A 22752-nucleotide genomic window follows, 5' to 3' on the forward strand; every position below is an offset into this window, starting at 1 on the left:
ACAAACTGCCCCAGTACCCCGCCCCTGCAGATGGGGAGGGTTACCAACCTCCGAGGAGCTTGAAGAGGCAGGAAACCAGCCCCTTGCCCGGTCCGTGCCCCAGAGACAAGTGGGGCGCCGCCACCGAACCCCAGCCGGACGCGCCCCCAGGATCCGAAGAAAGCCTTCCTTCGGGCCCACCCCCGGGGGTTCACCTGGTCCCAGTGCTTCAGCGACAGCGTTGACAGGGGAGTGGCGTTGGCGAACTCCAGGTTGGCGAAGTGCCAGTCGAGGATCTGTCGGTCCCGCGATGACAGGTACACGTCGCTGCAAGACGAGTGCGGAGGTTGGCATGGCTCCTGCCCCCCACCACTCTTCCCCTCCACCGCCCGCGTCCCCCGTTGACCCTGGCACCCTGGCTGGGGTGGCAACACCGATGACTCAATCCCTGGCCACCAACATCTAATGGGGGGAACGAATCAAACGGCATCTACCGCCAGCGTGGTCCCGGGACACGAGTGAGTCCCCAGACGGGCGCGAAGGCCGGGGAGGAGGGGAGAAATAAGGTCACGAGTGGAAATCCTTCAGGGCTCTCGTGACGAGTCACTCTGAAAAAAGTCTCAGCGCGGACGGTGACAGCAGTGGGCTGCGGGCTGTCTGGAATATCAGAGTTTACACCCGGCCGGCAAGAACTCCTTCAATGCCAAGAATGGGGGAAGTAGCATTGCCTGAGGGATACAACCCAGGTTTGGGAGTCAGAGGCCCTGGGTTCTAATACCGGGCCCACCGCTTGTCTGCTGTGTGACCTCGGACAAGTCACTTAACTCCTCTGGGCCTCATTCGCAGCCGTACAATGGGAACTGAGACCGTGAGTGCCACGCAGGACGTGGATTACGTCCAACCTGATTAGCCTGACCTCAGCGCTTAGTACAATGCCTGGGCACAGCAAGACTTACTTAATAAATTCCATTAAATAGAAAAGTAAAAGGACGACGACAATGCAAGCAAAGTAAGTGACGCTAGTGCCAAAGCCAAGTAGCTCATTTTCTTGCTGAACAACCAAAAACAACAAGTAGCAGAAGGACCGTCTCCCGGGCGGGCAGGTGCCGGCAGCGATGCCAGCCGGGTGGGAGGGCTCAGCCCCTAGTAAAGTACCCAGCAATCGTCACGGCGGGTGCAAGGGCGGCGCTGACCTTGGGGGGTTGGCCTCCAGTTCCTGGAGCTTCTCTTCCAGCTTGGCCTGGGTCTCCGCCAGCTCGTCGTACTCCTGCTCCGAGACAGGCCAACCGCACATGCCACCCGCAGACGGGACAAGCCGCACATCGGGGCTGTGCCGGAGCGGCTGGGATGTCTGGGGCTCAGGAACCCCAGCGGGTGCCCTCGGGCAGTCGGGGAGGTGCCTCCCGGGGGGGGACATGGATGGAGCCTCAGGGTCGGGAGAGGTGGCTGGGCAAGGGCGGCAGTGCCACACGTCGAGGCCCGGAATGGGATTCGCCTCAGCGCGGCCGGGCTGAGCTGGGGCAGTGCAGGGGATGCAGCGGAGGGACCGACGGGGCAAACCCTGTCACCGAGGCCCCTCCGTCCTGCCCCCGCAGACTCCCGGGTCCCCGGGCGGGCGGGTGGGCACCGGCACCTACCTTGCAGAGGGCGGTCAGGTCCCGGTGTTTGCTCTTCACCAGGAACTCGGCCGTGATGTCGCGGGGGGGCTTCACCTCCGAGGCCTCCTTGTACTGCTGGTGGAGCTCCCTGATCTTCTCTTTCAGATTCACCATCTGTGGGAATCACCGGCCCTGCCGCCTCACTGCCCGCCCAGTCCCACCTCCCGCCCCTCACTGCTTGGCCATCCTCTGTGCCCTGACCCCACCACCTCACAGTCTAGAGAAGCAGCGGGGTTTAGTGGAAAGAGTCCGGACTCGGCAGTCAGAGCTCGTGGGGTCTAATCCCGGCTCTGCCACTTAACAGCTGTGTGACTTTGGGCAAGGAAAGTCCAGGCCATCCCCCAGGCCTGGAATGCCCTCCCTCTGCCCATCCGCCAAGCTAGCTCTCTTCCTCCCTTCAAGGCCCTACTGAGAGCTCACCTACTCCAGGAGGCCTTCCCACACTGAGCCCCTTCCTTCCTCTCCCCCTCGTCCCCCTCTCCATCCCCCCCATCTTACCTCCTTCCCTTCCCCACTGCACCTGTATATATGTACATATGTTTGTACATATTTGTTACTCTATTTATTTTACTTGTACATATCTATTCTATTTATTAGTATGTTTGGTTTTGTTCTCTGTCTCCCCCTTTTAGACTGTGAGCCCACCGTTGGGTAGGGACTGTCTCTCTATGTTGCCAACTTGGACTTCCCAAGCGCTTAGTCCAGTGCTCTGCACACAGTAAGCGCTCAATAAATACAATTGATGATGGTTGATGACGAAGTCACTTCACTTCTCTGGGCCTCAGTTACCTCATCTGCAAACTGGGGATTATGACTGGGAGCTCCACGTGGGACAACCTGATTAGCCGCATCTACCCTGGGGCTTAGAAAAGTGCTTGGCACTTAGGAAGCATTTAACGAACACCATCATCATCAGTCTAACCAGTCGCCGCCATGCTGCCCAGCTCCTGAAGCTTCCCGCTAAGCAGGGGCACAGTGAATAGGACCCCGTGCCCGCCAGCCAGCTCGAGCCCCAGTTTCACCTTGTTGAGCAGCTCTTTCAGCTCCTCCTGGGTCTTCACGATCTTCTTCCAATGTTCGATCTGCTCGTCTTTCACGTGCTTCTCCTGCAATCTACAGCCGCGGGGGAGAGCCTCACGTCAGTGCCACCCGGCCTCCCGCAGGCCGAGTGGCAGCCCCCTGCGGGGAGCCCGGGAGCGGACTGGCTAACCTCCCAGGCTCCCGTGACCCAGAAACAGCAAATACACCCACGCAGGCCAACCGGGCCGGGCGCCTCCGCCAGCAAAACCGGACTCCCCCGCCAGCAAAACCGGACTCCCCGGAGGCGCAAAGCGGGGAGGGCAGAGGGCGGAAAGGCGGGCAGGGAGAAGAGAGGCGAAGGACCTACTGTATGACCACCTCCAGGGCCTGGCCCAGGGACACGGGCTTGTTGTTGAGGACGTTGAAGTCCAGCTGGTGGCTGAGGTAGGACGTGGCTTCCAGCAGCCGGTTGAACTCCTGCTCTACCATCTCGTCCTTCTCCTTCGGCACCTGCAACCCAGACGGCAGCGGCTCGGGCCACGGCGGGGGAGGGAGGAGGACTTCTCGCTTTTCCAGGAGGTGGGGGGGCTGTGACCGGGCCAGCCGGTGAGGGGTGTGAAATGCAGGGGTCCCTCTGCCCCCACCCATGGGACCCCAGAGGGCAGCGAGGATGGCGCCGGGGCCGGCGTGGCAGTCCGGTGGGGCCCGGGCCCTGGCTCCAGTCTGGCTCCCTCAGCCACAAGGAGCGAGCTACTGACCCTGGGCCAGCCCTGAGCCGGCGGTGAGTGGACGGGCCTGGAGATGGGGGTACCCCCTTCTCTATAAGGTCTTCCCCTCGCTCTCCCCCATCCACTCCTCCCCGCACCGGGGCCGTGCCTACGAGCCCCCTTGGGTCCCCAGCGGGCAACGGGAGCCTGGAGCTGGACGGGATTGGAGACCCCTTCCTGTGTCTCCCTGAGAGTGAATGGCTTTGGGCAGGGTAGGGGCTGGGCCAGGGTCCGTCCATCTCCGGAGGCCATCGCTGCCAGCAACTCCTCAGGGCACAGCTGAGTGATTCCAGTAACTCCAGGGCAGCCAGGGTGGGCCCGGGTCCGGAGAGGGCGTGATCCCACTGGTCTCCCTACCCACTCCGGGAGGCCCCCAGGTTTTCCGCAGGTGGCATCTGGGCCCAAACTGCCTTCCCTTCTCCTTCCTGTCCCTACTTCGTTTTATTGTCTTTTTGCCTCCTGCTAGATTGTTTGCTGAGGGCAGGGATCTACTAACGCTGCGGTCCCCTCCCAGTGCCTAATACAGTGCTCAGCAGTCACGAGGCTCCCAGTACAGTGCACTGCTCCAGGAGGTCCCCAGGACACTGCGCTGGCTCCAGGAGAAACCCTGCAGCCAGAAGGCGCCCAGCACAGTGTTTCACACACGGGGGGAGCCCGGCACACAGTGGGCTCCGAACACAATAGCTACTAGTGACTGATCGATTTCACTGGGACCCTCCTCTGGGGGCCGTGGGCATCCCTTCCAGAGTCTTTGCGGAGCCTTTTTCACAGAGAAAGTCTCTGTGGGAGCCAAAGGCCGATCTCAGCGAGCCTCTCTGGGGCCTGCGCCCACCTGTGTCCCGGCAAAATCATCTCCTCCTGCCAATTCCCAATCGGTGGCTTTAACCCGGCCTCAGCACCTGGTGGAGGGGGCTCAGCCGATGCCGCAGTAGTCCTGCGGCCAGAGGAGCGGGAGGCTGAGGGCAGGGCAGACCCCAGTTTGGAGCGCAGGGGGGTGGCGGGCAGGGAGGCACTAGCCTGCGGAGGGTGGGGAAGGGAAGGGGACAGAGACAGTCCCAGACACAGGCTCCCAGCAAGAGGGAGGGAGGAGGAGGAGGAAGAGAGGGACAGTCCAGGGAGGCCCAGACAGAGGTCAGGCTCAGGATCCCAGCAGTTGGGGGGGTGGGGGGGAAGGAGGGAAAAGGGGGAGGAGGGAAAAGGGGAGAGGGGAGGAGGAGTGAAAAGGAGAGAGGAAAGAGGGAAAAGGGGAGGAGTGACAATGAGAGAGGAAAGAGGGAAAAGGGGAGGAGGAGCGAAAAGGAGAGAAGGGGGTGGGGAGAGGGAGAACTGGGGAGGCCGCAGGCTCACCAGCCGTGGGAAGAGTAGAGAGGCGAAGAGGGTGAAAGAGGAGGAAGGATAGGAGGGGGGAGAAGGGAAGAAGGGAAGGACCGTCGGGGGACGCCCAGGCAGAGGCCAGGAAGGGCTCACAGCATGGGGGAGCCGGGGCAGAGAAACATGTAAAGGGACGCTGTCAAGGTCGAGGAAACCAAATCGCCCTGCGTTTTTCTCCCCCAACACGTGTGGGCTCGGGCCGGGAGATCTGCTGCCCGCCCCCGCCCCCACCTGCGCCCCACCCCGCCCCCGCCCTCCCGCCGGCATGCGCAGGACTCTGGGGCCACCGCCCCACCCTTAGACGCCACTTTCAACGACACAGCAGTGTGGATGCACGATGGAGGGGAACCTTGTGAGGGGAACGGCAGTCTCGAGCGACTAATGGCTGGGCAGACAGGGAGGAAAATGGTGGGAAAGATTAAGGCAAATACCTTGACAGCGTCCTTTTAACCATGGCAGCAGAGAAAGAAACAAACTGTCAATACCGGGCACAGCCAGGGCAGGGGCAGCTGGCCAGGACCCCAGCAGTCAGGCTGTCAGGCCCACGCACCCCCTCGCACAGCACACGCACAGTCCCACACGCATGACACACGTGCCACAAGCGGGCTGCCAGCTGGGGAGAGGTGTGCCCAGGTGCCAAGCACAAGGCGGCAGCGGGCACAGATGAACGAGGCGAGCCGGGCAGCGCTGGCGGGGGGAGGGGGGTGGGGGAGGAGGGCGCTCAGAAACGAGTGAGCTGGATGGAAGGGGAGCACCAAGAGGAGGGGACCATCGCTAAGGGGGGCTGGGAGAGACGGCAGCACCGGGCTGCCGGGTCACGGAGGGAGGGAAGGGCCGCGGGCAGAGCGGCAGCACCCGGGACCCCGGCGCCCAGCCTGATCCTCACACTGCACGGGAAGAGGTAGCTGGGACCTCACCATGCCTGGCACCTTCTGGGGATCCACCACTGGAACTCGGGGACCCGATGGGCACCCCCACCCCACAGATCTGCTCGCGGGCCCCTGATCTGGGGAACTGACAGACCGGGTCTCCCTCCCGGGAAACTCCCCCCGCGCTTTGCTGCCTCGCCCTGGGGTGCTCCCCCTTGCCTGCTCCTGGGGTCTGGGGCAGGAGCACAGAGCAGGGAGGGGTCCTTGGCTGTGGCCCTGGCTGGGCTGGGGGCTTTCAGAATCCCTGCCGCAAGGGGAGGAGGATGGAGGATCTTTGCCCAATGGTCAATGTCCCACAGCCCATCATCTGGGGGAACCTTGCCACAGGTGAGGACAGGAGAGGGAAAGGGAAGAAGGAAGGAGGAAGAAAGGAAGGAAGAAAGGAAGGAGGGAGGGTGGAAGGGAGGGAAGGAGGGAAGGAAGGAAGAAAGGAAGGAAGGGAGGGAGGGAGGGAGGGAGGGAGGGAAGGAAGGGAAGGAAGGGAAGGAAAGAAAGGGAAAGAAGGGAAGGAAAGGAAGGAAAGGAAGGAGAGGAAGGAGAGGAATGGGGATAAGGAGGAAAGGAGAGACGGAGGGAGGTCTGTGGGTTCAGAGCTCAGTTCCCTCCCAGGGCAGGGGGAACTGGATAGGCTTCCTCTGCCTACCGGAGGCAGGATGAACCATGGTGTTGGCCTGGGGGAGGGAGCCAAGATCAAACAGGAGGCCTCCAGCCCGCCCTGAGCCCCCAAATCCCAGGCCTTCACTAGTCCTGCAGAGAAGGGGCTGAGGGTTGGGGCAGTCAAGGACCGGACATGCCGAAGGTCTGACCAAATGCACAGGGGTCCCTGGTATTAGCTGGAATTTCATCCTAGCCAACTGGAAGCACTCCGAGGGCACGGGCGTGTGACTCGCTCCTGTTGGACGTTCCCAAGCGCTCAGTTCAGTGCCCAACCCTCAGCCGGCTGAGCTGCACAGTCAATGCCTCCGACTCTGAAAGCGGCTGGCCCCGAGGTCTGGAGGGGGTGAGGTGGATGGGCAGGTGAGGGAGAGGGCCAGGTGTGCCCAGGATTCATACCTGCTGACGGGTGCTGCCCACCGGGGCAATCGGGAGTCTTCCAACGTTTAGGGTTTGGAGGTGGGATGCCCCAACGTGGCCACAGCTTTGGACTGCGGTTAGAAGCAGACGTGGTGATTCCCCCTCTACAAACTGAACCCCAGGACCGAGCCACAGGGGTCTAGCGCTTAGTACAGTGCTCTGCACACAGTAAGCGCTCAATAAATACGATTGAATGAATGAATGAGTCTGAGGTGCTGTGGGGCTGGGTGGCGGGAGACCAGAGGCGTCGGGGGGGAAGGGGGGCACAGGCAGAAGACGGGAGGCACTGACAGGTGTCGGGTCTCCAACAATGGTGGAGAATCATCCAGATCCCGGGCTGACTCTCCTCCTCCGTGACCCCGGGCTGCCCCAAGGACACCAGAAATGGGCTAGATCCCGCTCACGGCGTGTCAGGGCTCCCCTGAGCTCTTCGGCAGACAAGGGACAAGGCTGACCGCAGCCGGACACCATCACCTGCAGACCGGCTGGTGCCCACCAGCTGATGCGGGCAACCCCCGTCAGACACGACCTCTGCGGCACGGGTAAGCCCTCGGGCTGGGAAGTCTAGAGAGGGTCCCCGACCCAGTCCCCCCAGCCCGGGGCCCAGGGTGCCCTCAGATCTCCTGGAAGCTACTGCGACGTCAGGCTGTACGAGCAGGGCCTCGTGAAACCCCCAGGTGTTCATCGGAGCCCAGGGGATGGGAGGAACAGGGCTTGGCCAAAAACAGCCACCTGCTTGGCCCGCAGCTTCCCTGAGGTCCCCAGCCCACGTGGGCCACCCACGAGGTTTGGCTTGGCTGGGGCGCTCTCCCCGTGGGCACTGAGGGGCCCCGCTGCTACTCCAGCCCCTAGCCTTGGGGCTGGCGGGAAGAGGAAGAAGCAGGGGCAAGCTTCACAAGCCAACTTCCTGCCTACTTCGGCCACTGCCTTTCACCAAAAGAGCTCCAGAGAGGGCCTCTTTGAAGGGCTCCAGGCTGCTCAGTCAATCCCAGGGCCGAAAAGTCTCCCTAAACATCATCTAGACATCTCCCTGCCTCCACCCAGGGACCCAGGCCACACCTGTCCAATTGTTTCCCACTGGGGCAGGGTTTGCCCCCTCTAGACTCCCAACCAGCACTTCTCGCCCCTTCTCCTTGGGCAAGGCATGATTAAAGGATGACAGTGGGGGTGGGAAGGAGAGACGGGAGGGAGAGAGGAAGGAGGAAGGCAGAGGGAGAAGTAGAGGAAGAAGGGCCGAGATGAGGGAGCAGGGTGGAGAGAGGAGGGCACAGGGAAGAGGGTGCAGGGAGGAGGGCCTGGGAAGAAGGGAAGAGGGAGGAGGGCGGACGTGTGGGCCAAGCACCTGTAGGAAACCTGACAGTGATGATGGCCCACTACAGACTGACTGGTGGGCAGTGTCCTCAGCTTGGAAGGGTAATGAAGGTCAGGGGCGGCTTGAAGCCCAGAGAGGGGAAACTGTGAACGGTCCGGGCTGCGACCCCTCCCCCAGCTCTGTTTGGCTCCGGCTGAGCTTGCAGCCAGTCCTGGCCCACGGCGCGGGTGCAACTCTAGGGGGTGGTTTCTCCTGGCAAGGGCTGCCCCCCTAGGGACCAGCCCCATCCAAAAGAGCAGGTGGAAGGGGCATTCTGAGCCACCTGCTGACCTCACCCAAGCTTCTGCTCCCACGAGACTGGCAGGGGCCCGTGGGGCTGGGATCCCCAGCAGGAAGTGCGTGAGGGAGGCAGGGGACAGTCTAAGCTGTAGAGTCTGGCCCGACCCATCCGAATGGGCAGTACAGTCCTGCCTCTCAGCTGGGGGACGGGGGGTTCAAGTGGCCAGGCAGGCAGGTGCCCCCGGGGCCAGCCACCACACGGGAGCTTGGCCTTAGAGGGAGAACAGGTGAGGAAGTCCGACTCTGGCCAAAGGCAGCTGGCATGGCCATCACTGGGCCCTAGTCCAGGCAGGATTCCTCCAAGCTGGGTGAAAGCAGCCTCTCCCAGAAGCCAGTGGCCAGTCCCGGGGCAGAGGAAGTGCCCAATCTGAGTGCTGCAAGTCTAATTACCCCACCAAGCTCTCCGGGCCCGGCGACTCGCTGCATAGGGCCCACGCGTGACCCAGTCCAACCCTCCCACTCTCAAGACCAAGGGTAAGGCTGGCTCCGTGATTTTTCCCAAGACCCCCCCGGGGCCAACGTCAGACTTACAGCTTGCCCGTTGGCCTCGTACAGGGGGCATTTCTGCTTAATCTTGGCCAGCTCCATGTTCACCTGCTTGCTCACCACAGCCATCGGGTTCCCACCTGGAAAAGGAGGAACGTGGGCCGTGAGCCGCGGGCCACGAGCCGAGGGCCGGTCTGCCAATTTGTACTTCCCAAGCGCTTAGTACAGTGCTCTGCACACAGTAAGCGCTCAATAAATACGACTGATGATGATGACGATGATGCTCGGGAAAGGAAGGGCTCAAGCTCACCGGCTGCCCGGGTCTGCTGACGGGAGGTGTGAGATAAACCCAGGTAGGCCCAGATGGGTGGATCCACTGAGAGGTGAGTCCACACCATCTGGGCCTCCAACCCCCCCTTTTTTTCTAAAACAATATTTGTTATGTGCTTACTATGTGCCAGGCACTCTACTAAGCGCCAAGGTGGATACAAGTAAGTCGGGTTGGGCAGTCCCTGTCCCATGTGGGGCTCACAGTCTCAATCCCCATTTTACAGACGAGGTAACGAGGGCTCAGAGAAGTGAAGTGACTTGCCCAAGGTCACACAACAGACAAGCGGCAGAGCCAGGATTCATCATCATCATCATCAATCGTATTTATTGAGCGCTTACTATGTGCAGATCACTGGACTAAGCGCTTGGGAAGTACAAATTGGCAACATATAGAGACAGTCCCTACCCAACAGTGGGCTCACAGTCTAAAAGGGGGAGACAGAGAACAGAACCAAACATACTAACAAAATAAAATAAATAGAATAGATATGTACAAGTAAAATAGAGTAATAAATATGTACAAACATATATACATATATACAGGTGCTGTGGGGAAGGGAAGGAGATTAAGATGGGGGGGATGGAGAGGGGGACGAGGGGGAGAGGAAGGAAGGGGCTCAGTCTGGGAAGGCCTCCTGGAGGAGGATTAGAACCCAGGTCCTTCTGACTCCCAGGCTCTACCCACTAGACTACACTGCTTCCCTTCTGCTATTCTATTATCTATTCTATTTATTTTATTTTGTAAGTATGTTTGGTTTTGTTCTCTGTCTCCCCCTTCTAGACTGTGAGCCCAATGTTGGGTAGGGACTGTCTCTATATGTTGCCAGCTTGTACTTCCCAAGTGCTTAGTACAGTGCTCTGCACACGGTAAGCGCTCAATAAATACGATTGATTGATTCTGCTGGCCAGCCATCATGGTGGTGCAGCAGAGGGCCAGACTGGTCTGAGAACCACCTATCATCACCGGCCCTCCCAGGTAGGAGCTTCCCCCTCCCCAACATAGATTAAATCAATCCATTTTTTTTTACGATCGCTTACTCTGTGCAGAGCACTGTACTAAGAGCTTGGGAGAGTACAATATAGTAGAATTGGTGGACACATTCCCTCCCCACAGTGAGATTACAATCTAGAGGGGGAGACAGACACTAATATAAATAAATTGCAGATATATACATAAGTGTTGTGGGGCTGAAGGGAGGTGAATAAAAAGAAAGAAATGATGAATATGTATAGAAGTACTGTGGGGGTGAGGGGAGGTGAACAAAGGGAGCAAATCCAAGTGGAAGAGCAATGCAGAAGGGAATGGGAGCAGAGGAAATGTGGACGTAGGGAAGGTTTCTCAGGAGATTTGCCTTCAAAACGAGAGTCTTACTGAAGGGACAACCCTCAGAACTGTCCTTGGTGTTTCCATCGTTCATTCATTCATTCAATCAATCGTATTTATGGAGCGCTTTCTGTGTGCACAGCACAGTACTAAGCGCTTGGAAAGTACAATTCATCCCAGCGATCCCCAAGTCCGCACACACGTCTCCCCCAAACTGCCCCACCCCGCCCCGAGGACTCACCGAGGCCAGTGACCACCATGGCCCCCAGGTCGGCGACGTAGTTTCCTTTGCGAAAGGTGGCAACTCTCCCACCGACGCGATCCTGGTTTCCGGAGTTGAGAGAGGAAACGTCAGTCTCTCCTCGCCGCCTGCCCGGGGCAGCCCCACGGAGGCGGCCCGGCTGCCAGACATGAGCCGAGCACCAGCTGGACTGTCCTTTCCCCGGAGTACTAGGACCCCCACCCCCTCCCCAGACAACTGGCCCTCAAATTGCCCCCGACGCCCTCCGCTCCCTGGATCACCAGTCCTCCCCCTCGGCCGTCCCACCCCACTGAGTACCATCATCCCCACCCGACAGTCCCACCGCACCTCACTAGCAGTCTGTCCTGGGTCCGGGCCATTTAACTGTTGGTTTGGACCTGGACTAAGCTCTAGATGGAGCAGGTTTCACCCATCTTGCCTCCCACCTACTCCAAGTTCTCCGATTCACTGCTACAATGCCCTTAGCTAGGTAACCTCAGACCTCCCCACTCAGCGCCCACCCGCCGGGCTCTCACCCTGGCTTCCAGCAGCGTGACGTCCATGCCAAAGCTCTGCAGCTGGCGTGCCGCCGCCAGTCCTGAGACCCCAGAACCGATGATGATCACCTTCCCCGTTTTCTTTGCTAGACAGTGGCACCGAGGGACGGGGTCAGAGCCGCCCGGCCTCGTACCATCCGGTCGGCAGAGGCTTTCTGAGGTCATCAGAAATACCTCCTACTAAGAAAGCGTACCCGCCCACTTAATCCTAGCCCCAGACCAGCACCCCACAGGGCTGGAGAGGCAAGGAGTCTGGGATGACTGTATCCATGGGAGGAGGGGATAGGACACCGGGAATCACTCAAAGACGGTGCCTTGGCCACCCTCTGCCTTCAGCCCTCCCTCTGCTCCAGGGCCCCACAGCGACAAACACCACCACCACCATCACAGCAATCAAGGTGGTGCCGGCTAAGCGCTGACTAGGCGTTGGGGGTGATATATGACAACTCGGTCAGACACGGTCCCTGCCCTATACGGGGCTCATGGTCAAAGGGGACGGGAGAACAGGCCTTTGCATATAAGTACAGATGAGAAAACCAAGGCCCAGACACGTTAAAGGAATGGCCCAAGGTCACACCGGGCAAGTGGCAGAGCTGGGATGAGAACCCAGGTCCTTGACTCTTACCACTAAGCCACACATCTGGTTAGGGAGAGCCAGTCGGGGAGACCGAGGGCTGCAGGGCACCGGCCGTTTAGGTCATGGGAAGGGGAAACCCTTTGGCTTCGGTTACCGGACCCGCCACGGGGACGCCCCCGGCATGGTCACCGATCGTTGGGGCCAGGAGGGCCCGGTCACAGTCGGGAAAGCCCGGGGAACGCTCCCGGCCTTGGGTTGCAAAGCGGTCCCCCCAGGCTCCTTACTCGGAAGGGGCTTCACCCTCTTGTAGATGCCAAAGTTGATGAGCCCATGGCGCTCCAGGTAGCTGTGGACGCGGTGGACCAGCATTGTGTCGCCTGGCGAGACAAAAGGAGCACACGTGTTTTCGCCCTTGCTCGCTGCCTACTTCCCAAAATGCCTCTCCCACCCTGACAAATCCACCCCCAGCCCAGCCCAGGGCCGAGGGGCAGCCGAGGCCCTGACCCCACCGGAATCTGCTCCTCACATTCAGTCTGACAACAAATCTTGGTTCATCCTCCACCACAACTCCAGAATCCACCCCTTCCTCTCCACCTAAATTAACACGACGCTGGTCTGAGGTCTTGTCGTATTTCGACCGGACTCCTGCACTGGGCTCCTCTCAGATCTCCGGTCTCTGGACTCTCCCCCCTCTCCAGTCCACACTTCACTCTGCTGGCAGGACTGTTGTTTTAAAATAGCTCCAAATCCTCCAAAGGTTGCCCACTCCTCTCCGCAAGAAGCCAAACCTCTTGCCCATCAGCTTTAAGGCAGAGGCCACCAGCTCTCCCTCCCCCTCTGCTTCTCACTCCTCTCCCACTGCATCCCAGCTCGCATGCTTTGCTCCTCTCAAGCCAACCTACTACAGGGGAAGCAGCAAGGCTCAGTGGAAAGGGCACGGGCTTTGGAGTCAGGGGTCATGAGTTCAAATCCCACCTCTGCCACTTGTCAGCTGGGTGACTTTGGGCAACTCACCTTCTCTGGGCCTCAGTTACCTCATCTGTAAAACGGGGATTAAGACTGTGAGCCCCATGTGGGACAACCTGATCACCATGTGACCTCCCCAGCGTTTAGAACAGTGCTTTGCACATAGTAAGCGCTTAATAAATGCCATTTTTATTATTATTATTACCTGGGCCTCATTCTTCTTGCTCAGGTCCTCCCTTCTTCCTGGAGTTCCCTCCCCCTTTCCATCGATCAGACCACTTCTCTCCCCATCGTCAGAACCTTCCTAAAATGACATCTCCTCCAAGAAGCCTTTCCATCGTCCCACCTGCTGCCGCTTCAGGACTTCCACTTCAGCTCCGCCCTTGGGTACTTATGTCTCTCCCGTTGCACTTACAAACAGATCGGACTACTGCTTCCTCCTGCCTGTCATCAGAGTATCTGTCTCCCCTGCTAGTTTGTGAGCTTTCTGTGGGAAGGGATAGTGCCTATCAGCTCTACTGCCCTTTCCCAAGTGTTCAGTCCAGTGCTCTACACATCGATATTCCCGATTAACTGGCTGTCCCGGGCATTATGGCTCCGAGGTGGCTATGCCGGGTATCTGGGCTAGTCACCTCCACGAGAGCTCAGGCCTACCCGCACTGGCCATGCAGCCCCCCATCCACACTTTGGAGTATTCAGGCCGGGCCGGGGCGAATACTGGGCTAGGGCAAGGGCATCATTAGGGTCAGGAGCATTTCAGCGTCAGCCTCACAAGAACAAGGCAATGGGCCCATGATCGAGGGCCAGGAGGATCTGCCTGGAGTGGAGCAGGACTGGGGGAGCAGAATTGTCCCTATTCACAGGCATATTTCTACAGTTTAGCGAGAACAGGAGCCAAGACCCCCCGGAAACTCGAATGCCTTCCCCTGCCCCCAGCCTGTGGGCTGAGAAGCCCCCCGGGGCCGGGCAGGGCCCAGTTACGGGGGAAGCAGAAGCAGCTGCTACTTACTGTTGTACGGTGCCTCCAACTGCTGCAGGGTGGCCTCGAATGTCAGCTGGATCTTGGGGTTGTCCAGCCACAGCTGCAGCTGTGGGTGGAGAGATGGGGTCAAAGCTGGTCCCCAACCAATACTAGGCCCAGGCCCCCGCGGCCCGGGGAGGACAGTGCCAGCCAGGGGTAGAGTCTCTGGGGAGGACCCGTGCTGCCCTCAGAGGTTGGCGACCGCTGGGGCACCGGCCCCGGGGGTGTGCAGGACCCTGGGAGCAACCATCCCTGAGGAAAGCCAGGCCTTGAGCCCAGCACCCCTTTAAATGCACCTTCCTCAGCAGCCCTGCTACTCTGGCATTGCTCCTCTGGCACAGCTGGCCACCCCTACCCTGACGGCGACCCTGGGCTGGTCCCAGTGGGGAGCTCAAGCAGGAAGAGATGACGGTGGGACTGGGGATTGGGGCCAGGGGCACACTAGACACAGCAGAAGCCGGGTCTATCCATGAAAGGGGTGGGGTGGGGGCTGCCCCAGCCCAGGAATTCCCTTGGAGTCACAGGGTGTCCCCCAGAATCACCCTGAAACACAACTGGAGCCCTTCAACAAGGTCCAGGCCCGGGGCGCCCACTCTCAGGGAAACGCCAATTCTGACCTACACGTGGAAGGTCAGACTGAGCCCTCTTTTTCCACTCCTCCTCCCCATCCCCTAAGCACCTGTATATACATTTGTACAGATTTATTACTCTATTTTACTTGTACATGTTTACTATTCTATTTATTTTGTTAATGATGTGCATCTAGCTTTATTTCTATTTATTCTGATGACTTGACTCCTGTCCACATGTTTTGTTTTGTTGTCTGTCTCCCCCTTCTAGACTGTGAGCCCATTGTTGGGGAGGGACTGTCTCTACATGTTGCCAACTTGTACTTCCCAAGCACTTAGTACAGTGCTCTGCATACCGTAAGCGCTCAATAAATACAAGTGAATGAATTAATAAGGTCATGGGAAAACTGAGCGGACCCTGTAAGTGCAGTGCTCCCGACAGCATCCCCACCCACCGCCCCAAGCCCAGGCAGCCTCGCAGACAGCGCCCGCCCAAGACTTGGCAGGATGCGGGCCCCCAAGTTGGGATCAGAGAGCTGTGGAGACGGCAGCTGAGTGATGGTCCGACAGCCCAACCGCAGGTGGCAAGAGATTTTCTGGGGGAGGCAGAGGTGGGGGCAGCTGCCTCAGTTGGAGCTCCCTGGGAAGGGCATCACCCGGGGCAGGTGACCAGGGCCTGCCAGCAGCCACCCCCTGAAGGCGGGGACTCCATCACGGTGGCCAAGGTAGGCGTGAGGGGCAGGACAGGGGTGGGTTTCCCGGGCAGGCTTTAGGGGCTAATGGGCCAGAGGCCACCATCTGGGCCACGTGAGCCCCGAGAGGAAACTTTCAGATCTGGTCAGAAACCCGGGTGGACCTTGCCCCCGTGGAGGGGGAAACTAAGGAAGAAGCAGGAGGGCCGTTCCTCCCGCCCCGCCTCACCCCACTGGGCTCTAATTCAGAGTGCAAGGAACTGCTGGGAATGGTAGAGATCCAGTCCAGGGACTGATCGGTGGGTATCGCCTGGGAATGCTGGAAGCTGTGCCCTGGGGCCACTCCAGAGGCCCAGTGGGAGCCCACGTGGCCGCCAGGCCCAACTTCTTCATCCTCATGATTGCCCAGTCTCTTCAGGGAGGCGGCCCCACCCCCACGCCCATCCCCGCCTCCCGCCCCGGGGCCCTGCCCCAGCGGCCATACCGTGCGGTTCCGGATGAACAGGAAAACCTTCTGAGTCTGCTGGGGGCCGCTGATGATGTCCGGAAAGCAGGCAGCCTCTTGAGACGTCATCCGATCGTGGGGGAGCCTGCTCTGGAAGGCCGCTCCCTCCACACCTGGGAAACGGATGGACAGACAGACAGACAGAGAAAGAACAGAAGGTTCTAGAATGACTCCCAGTAGGTGCCCGTGACCGTCCAGCCGGGAGCAGTGCTGCTGTCAGAGTCACCCGAGGAGGGGCCTGCTGGCCTCACGAAAGCTCGACCACGGCCCGCCCCAGAGTCTGGTAGGCTGAGCCGACTTGGCTCTCGGGAATCGGCCGCCCGCTGCCCAGTACGGGCTTCCCGGAGGAAAGGGCTCGAGGGGAGGCCGGCGGGTCGGAGCCCCAGCCGGAGGGAAGACAAGGGGAGAGCAGATGTGGGATGGCGCCGGCTTGGCCTCCTGGCCGGCAGACAGAGACGGGGGCCGGGCACACCCCGCTGGGGTTCCAGCCAAGGTGCTCCTTCCCGGGGTAGGTGCCGAAGGGGCCGCCAGGCAGGGCATTAAGGGGCAGAGGCCAGCGGGAAGGCCCAAATTCCCCTCCCTCCCCAGCTGGGAAGCCAACACCGAACTCCCCCTCCGAAGGGCCCTACCAGGCCAGCGGGGCGAAGATGCTCGCTCCACTGGGCCCGACCAAACCAACGACCAAGACTTCAAGGGTGAGAACGACACCGCTAAGCATGATCCAAAGAGCAGAAAATGGTAGGAACACTAAAAAGTTCCGCAGGGTGTCAGACACGGGAAACCGGGACCCCACCCCGCCATCCTCATTCATTCTCTCTCTCTCTCTCCCTCCCACCCCACCAAAAAAGCAAAGGAGGGGCTCAGTTGGACCTTCCCAAACTACCAAACGAGGAGGAGAGCAGAACCCAAGGAAGATCCAGGCTGGCAGTCCAAGAGACACAGAGACATGGCACTGAGCTCGCAGAAAGGGGTTGGGAATCACCGATGGGGAGGGAGAGTGGGGGGTCACCGACACGCAAGAAGAGCTGGACAGTGCAATGGAGCAAACCGGACACAAAGATGCAGTGGAGGGTAATAAGGCGCAACACAGCAAGGCATGAGGCAGCATTGTAGTAAGTCACCCCCGGGTAAGAAGATGCGGCGCAGCAAGGCACAGCACGATGCAGCAGCGCGGTAAGTCACGGCCCAGTAAGAAGGTGCGGCGGGGCAAGGCTTGGCGAGCTGCCACAGCGTGGTTTCAAGGTGCAGCACGGCATGGAACAGCGTGGCAATACGCAGCGCAGCGAGGCAGAGTATGGCGCGGGAAGACGCAGCACAGTGCAGTGAGGGGGCCCGGTGTCACGAGGTTCGGTGAGGTGAGGTGCAGCGCGGGGTGAAGACGCGGCGCAGCGAGAACAGTGTGGTAAGGCGCGGCAGATTGAGAAGGCACAGTAAGGCAGGATACGGTGCAGTAAGACGCAGCGCAGTAAGGAGGCACGGCGCAATGAGGCATAGACCGGCGTGGTACGGTGTGATAAGACACAGCGCACTAAGAAGGCGCCGCCTGGAAGGGTACAGTAAGTTAAGGCACAGCACAGAGAGACGGCTCGGTGCAGTGAGGTGCGGCCCGGCAGGGTACAGTGTGGTGAGATGTAGCGCAGAAAAAAGGTGCAGTAAGAAGACGTAATGCAGTGAGGCACAGCAAGGAAAGGCGCTGCAGGGGCAGAAATGAGGATGAAGTGGGCCTTGGCCCCTGACTTTGGAGGGGAGAGAGAAGGAACACCCCGAGACAACAGACTGGAAGTGAAGGCTTGGGGCAAGAAAGCCCCACGCTGCAAGCGATCTCCGGTCCAGGCCGGGGTTCCCTCTGACCAGAGCCGCCCCTCCGGCTGGCGGGCCGTTTTCTGGGTTTGAAGGGGGCCCGGGCAGACCCTAGCCTCTGTCCCCGGGACTCCAGACCCGCCTGCCCACGCCCGTCCCGCTTGGAGAAGCACAACGCAAGACCCTCTCCCGGAAACACCAAGCCCAGGGCCGGTGGGGATGAGCCGTCGTTAACCTGGGTCCCGTGCCCTGTTGGATAGGACCCCCCCCTCCGCCGCCACATGCTCCGTGGCCTCTGAAAAAGCCTCTGGCGCCACATCGGTGCCCGGCCGCAGCCCAGCAGTTCCCCGGCCCCTCCTGTCTCCCTGGGCCGGACCCAACCTGCGGACGGTGAACTTCCGACCGCCAAGACTCCCAACCCGAGGATGGGGAACTTCCCTCCACCAGGGAGCCTGGCTGTGAGGGAATATCAGCTCCAGGACACCCCCGCTCCAGAGGGTCCCGTTCGATCCAGCAGCCCTGATGGTGCCTGCGTTCACCTGCCCGCCGAGCATGGTCGCCTGCTATGTACCACCGATGTGAGCGGATGGGGGGTGTGTGTGCCCCAATACCCCCCCCCCCCCACCACCACTTCCCAACCATGCTCTGCCCCAGGAGGGTGCTCCATCACTATGGGGGCCCTGTCATCGCTCTGCAGGAGTGGGAACCCCCTTGAAGAAGGCTGGAGTTCAGGCTACACAGTGATAGGATATGTGGAAGGTATCCATCATGCCAGCCCCGGGACTGAGGAGCTGCCACGTGTACTTCATCAATACCATTCATTCATTCATTCAATCGTATTTATTGAGCGCTTACTGTGTGCAGAGCACCGTACTAAGCGCTTGGGAAGTACAAGTTGGACTGACTGATTGATTTGCAGTGGGGAAGCTAAAGGATCCCCCTCCCTAGCTCTGAGAGCAGCAGCCCCATTCCAGCATGGGGACCTCGTGGGCACTGATCTGTCCAGCGCATCTTCCATCTCTCCTGCGTCCGGGCCAGACTCGGATCCAAGCTCGGAAGGGAAAGAGGACACTCAGCCAGGGAAAAGGATCGTTGTCCTGTCTAGGCGGTGCCCAAGGAGGGCACTCCTGTGACTCCGCCGGCATCCCCCCGTCCCGGCCGCAGAGGGGTGACCGGACCCCGTGCGCTGGACGGACAGGGGTTCCGAGCCAGGCTCGAAGTGCACCGGCCCGGACTGCGCATCCTGCCGTAGCCCAGGGATGATGCCGTTTGCTCGCCTGAATCTCACTCCCCGGGTAGAGGGGAAGCTCACCGTGGGCAGGGACTGTGTCACTTTTTCAGTCTGTCCTTCCCAAGCTCCTGGTACGGCGCACTGTGCCAAGAGGGGCTCAGTATAAGCTATGGCTCTTACTGCTCCTCCCGCTGCCGCTACAGTTGCTGCTGCTGAGAGAAAGGCAGGCAGGTGGACTGGACTAGCAGTCCTCACGGGAGGGTGGCGGGGCCGAGGTCCGTGGCTCCCTCCGGCCAAGCGCGGCCAGGGCCGTAGAGGCATCGTCAGCCCGTGAGACAGGTTTCCAGAGTCCGATCGCCAGCAGCGTGGAGCCCGCACCTCCCTGACTTCCCCGAAGCCTGCCACCTCTAACCAACTGCTCACCCGTGACTGCGGAGCTGGGCAACCCTGGGCACCCCGGGAGTCGTCCTAATGCAGAGTAGGAATCACACCACGTAGAATCAAGCACGACCGATGGCAGGGGGAACCGCAGGCTCCAGAACCGTTCGGCACCTGGAGACGCCCTATTGGACCCCGTGAGGCGATCACAAGTGCTTAGTACAGTGCTCTGCACACAGTAAGCGCTCAATAAATACGATTGATTGATTGATCCATCACCCGACTAACCCGGGACCTTTATCGGGGGTCCACCTCAGTGCCCGTTCGGGACAGGGAGAGGTGGAGCCTGACTTAAGCTAGCTGGGGTTTCGCTGACCCCCAAGCTCTTTTCCTAAACCTGGGGGCAGGCCTCAGCTGGCAGTCTGCGCTGCTTGGGGCAATCCACCCTGGTGGCACCGTGGGAGGAGTGGGGGAAGGTGGGGGAGGAGGAAGAGGAAGTGAGGGAGGACTGAGAGGAAGAGGAAAAGGAGGAGCAGGAGGAAGAAGAGGAGGGATGGCTGTTGTGCTCTCCCAGTGGGCAGATGCCCAAAGCAATTTATCTCCCATCTAGGGACACTGGCAGCCACCAGCTCCCCCCACCAGCTCTCCAGCCTGTCAGAGAACGATCCAGGACTCCTGGGTTCAGGTTCTCTCCAAGCCCCAGCAGTGAGATCAGACTGTGGGAGCTCAGGAGGGCTCGACTGCTCTGGCCTCAGGAAGTGGGTCCTCCTCCTGCCCTGTCCCTGTCCTGCTCCGGCCCCACTCTGGCTCCTTTTCCTGCCCTGCTCCTGCCCCACTCCGGCCCCCACCCACTCCGCTCCTTCCCCTGCCCTGCTACACTCCCACCCATCCTGTGCGGCTCCTGCTCCCGCTCTGTCCTTGCTCCGTTCCTGCCCCTGGCCTGGCTACCCTGAGCCAGAAGCCCTTGCGAGCACCGATCCCTGGCCTGGCGGCTCTGGCTAAGAAGAGGCAAGCATCGATGCCACCCTCACCTGATGCTTGGCCGTCTCCATACCCTCCAGAACTGTCGTCGTGAAGTCCTCCTGCTTGCCCTGTGGAAGGAAAGAGGAGAGCGCTCAGGGACCTCACTCCAGAAACAGGCCCCCTTTCTGGACCCCGAGGCCTCGTGGCTAGTGGTTCAGGAGCGCCCCGCCAACCAGCCGGCCCGCTGTCCAAGAGAGCCGTCTTCGGGAGTCTCGGTCCGGTGAGTCCCTCTGTCCTCCCAACTCGGATCCACAGACGGCAGCTTTCCACCCCGAATCCTGCAGAAGAGGCGGTGGGCACGGGGAGTGTGGTTGTGCCCGCTGCCAAAGCCCGGCCCTACCCAGTTCCTGGCCCAGGGGGAAGGTGGGCAGGCTGACAGGCAGGCAGGCACCAGTCTTGGTCTCCTCATGGCCAGATCCAGAAGCGGCGGGAGCCTCCCGGCATGGCCCGGTCCGGCCCAGGCACTCTCCGAAGAGGGATTCCAGCAGGCCCCTCCGCCCAGGAGGGCTGCGCTAATCTTGACTGAGTCTCTCCCTCCTCTGCAGTGGGCTCAGACAGGCCCGAGGGGCCCCGGAGAGGTAGAAGCGGGGGCCCCCACACTGTTTCATGCGTCTGAGTGGACTTCTGGGCATCGGGAAAGCCAAAACCCTTGACAGCCAGAGGGAGTGGCAAAGACCAACGTCTGGACAAACCTAATGCCACCCCCACCCCCCGACGACCGTTTCCTCTGGCCCCCTGCCAAGCACTGAAATGGGCCAACGCCCAAACCGCAGCCAGGGCTGCCGGGGCCTGCTGAGATGCAGACACTCAAGTCTACTCAGCCCAGGCTCAATGCGTGTTGTCTGTCTGTCTGTCAGGTGGACGACCCAGGGGTGATCCACGGGGGTCGGTGGAGGACAGGAGGCCGAGCGTCTCCAGGCTCACCCCATCAGCGAGGAGGGCTTCCGTGGCCCGGGGTCGGGCCCCAGCGAGGGGGTCCCGGGGCTCTCGGAGTCTCCTTGCGCTTCTGGGAAATCCTGAGGCCGAGGCGGTAAGGGAGCGGCGAGGAGACAGGGAGTCCAGCCGGATCCTGGGCCTCTTATGCAGATTTTGGGGAAGGGGAGCCCCCACTGGAGCCTGACTCTACGGCTTCGACTCTTTCCCAAGTGCCCTAAGAAGAGGATCACCTTGCTCTTGCAGGCACAGGAGGGGCCTGGAGCACTCCTGCCGGCTCCAGGGGCTCTCCCACGCCAAGCAAGTGCATGCGCTCCCAGGCACTACCCCCTAACCTCCTGGGGAAGAGCATGGAGTTGGGAATTGGCCTGACACCCGGGCCGGCTCCTCCCACCCCCCCAATAGCTCTGGGAAGCCACGGTCCTCACAGGCACCGCTGGACCCTGAGGTTAAGGGCCCCCGCCGACCCCAGGCACTGGGGTGGCTCCATCGGGGAAAGCTGGGGCCTGGGAGGGGCTGCTCCTTCCTGCTAGGTGAGCAGAGGGAGAGCGGACAGGGAACAGGCAGAAAGGGGGACTTAGCGCCCATACCCCAGCGTAGGCTGCCACACTGCCATGGCCACACCTGGCGGGGCTCTGGCTGCCGCCCGGGCATCCACCCTAGTCACCAGGTCACTGGGCTGCCCACCGGGCCGTCTGCCTCTAATCACTCCGCTCCTGTTCTCCTTTTTTCTCCGGCTCCGGATCCACCCTAACTCAGCTCACACCCCACCCCGGCCCCCCACTCCCTCTACTGCGGGAGAGAAAGGCCCTCTGGAGCGGGGACCGCGGCTGAGGAGAAGGGAGCGGCTAAAAGACGGCACTGAGGCGAGCACGACTGGGGTGAGGGGAGGGCTTGGTGTATGGGGGACAACTGAATCATCGTGTGGCAGCGCTAGGGCTCCAGGCCGGGACGGGGGGACGGCAGGCAGTCCCGAAGCGGAGGCCACGGCTGTGATGGTGGCAGTGGCGGCCAAAGTCACTAAATGCAAACGACCTAGCATCTCTTGCTAAGAAAGCCAGAGCGTTTCATGAATCTGGACTTTCATTGGCCCTGAAGATACAGGCCGCACCTCTTGGAGGCCAGGAAGCGGGAAGATTGGGCTTCACCCACGGTAACACTTCCCACGTGGAGAGTGACAGATGGGGGAGGTGGGAACGGAACCTGCGATAGCAGCGGCCGCCCCCAGCGATGACGCTCTCTGACTTCCTTATCCCCGCCACGCTGCTTCTCGCTGGGTCCCTGAGGTTCGCACCGCCACCAGGAACCTGGCGGAAGGCTGAGTGGCGGCCACCCGGGGCTTAGAACAGTGCTTGGCACATAGTAAGCGCTTAACAGATACCATAATTGTTCTTATTATAATTACTAAGAAAAGAGAAAACTCAGGGGCCTTGGTAAAGCCTGGGTGGATGTGCCTGGGTCTGTTGCTACGGCCCCAGACACGAGCTGGGCATGGGGAGGGGCAGCCGTGGGCCCCTCCTCACCCAGGGGCCGGCTCCTATGCCAGGCAATTCCGACCATGATTACGGAGCCCAGCGGAGCAGGAGAAACAGGACTTGGCCTGCCCAGACCTTGGCTCCCAGCCAGGTGGGGAAACCCCTCTGGCCGCTTCAGGGTCCGGGCATGAGACC

General features: G+C 60.7%; 1 protein-coding gene across 1 annotated transcript in view; it reads right to left on the reverse strand.

Moving 5' to 3' along the window:
• KDM1A (lysine demethylase 1A) overlaps positions 1 to 22752 on the reverse strand; it is a 39353-nt gene that overhangs the window by 3122 nt on the left and 13479 nt on the right. The window contains 13 exon segments of the mRNA XM_038757603.1: positions 195 to 306; positions 1173 to 1246; positions 1617 to 1751; positions 2660 to 2750; positions 3025 to 3167; positions 5227 to 5238; positions 8981 to 9075; positions 10831 to 10912; positions 11367 to 11473; positions 12249 to 12341; positions 13940 to 14018; positions 15697 to 15830; positions 20158 to 20217. Of these exon segments, the coding sequence (XP_038613531.1) occupies positions 195 to 306; positions 1173 to 1246; positions 1617 to 1751; positions 2660 to 2750; positions 3025 to 3167; positions 5227 to 5238; positions 8981 to 9075; positions 10831 to 10912; positions 11367 to 11473; positions 12249 to 12341; positions 13940 to 14018; positions 15697 to 15830; positions 20158 to 20217 (1217 nt within the window).

Source organism: Tachyglossus aculeatus, chromosome 16 (genome assembly GCF_015852505.1).
Source record: "Tachyglossus aculeatus isolate mTacAcu1 chromosome 16, mTacAcu1.pri, whole genome shotgun sequence".
NCBI lineage: Eukaryota > Metazoa > Chordata > Mammalia > Monotremata > Tachyglossidae > Tachyglossus > Tachyglossus aculeatus.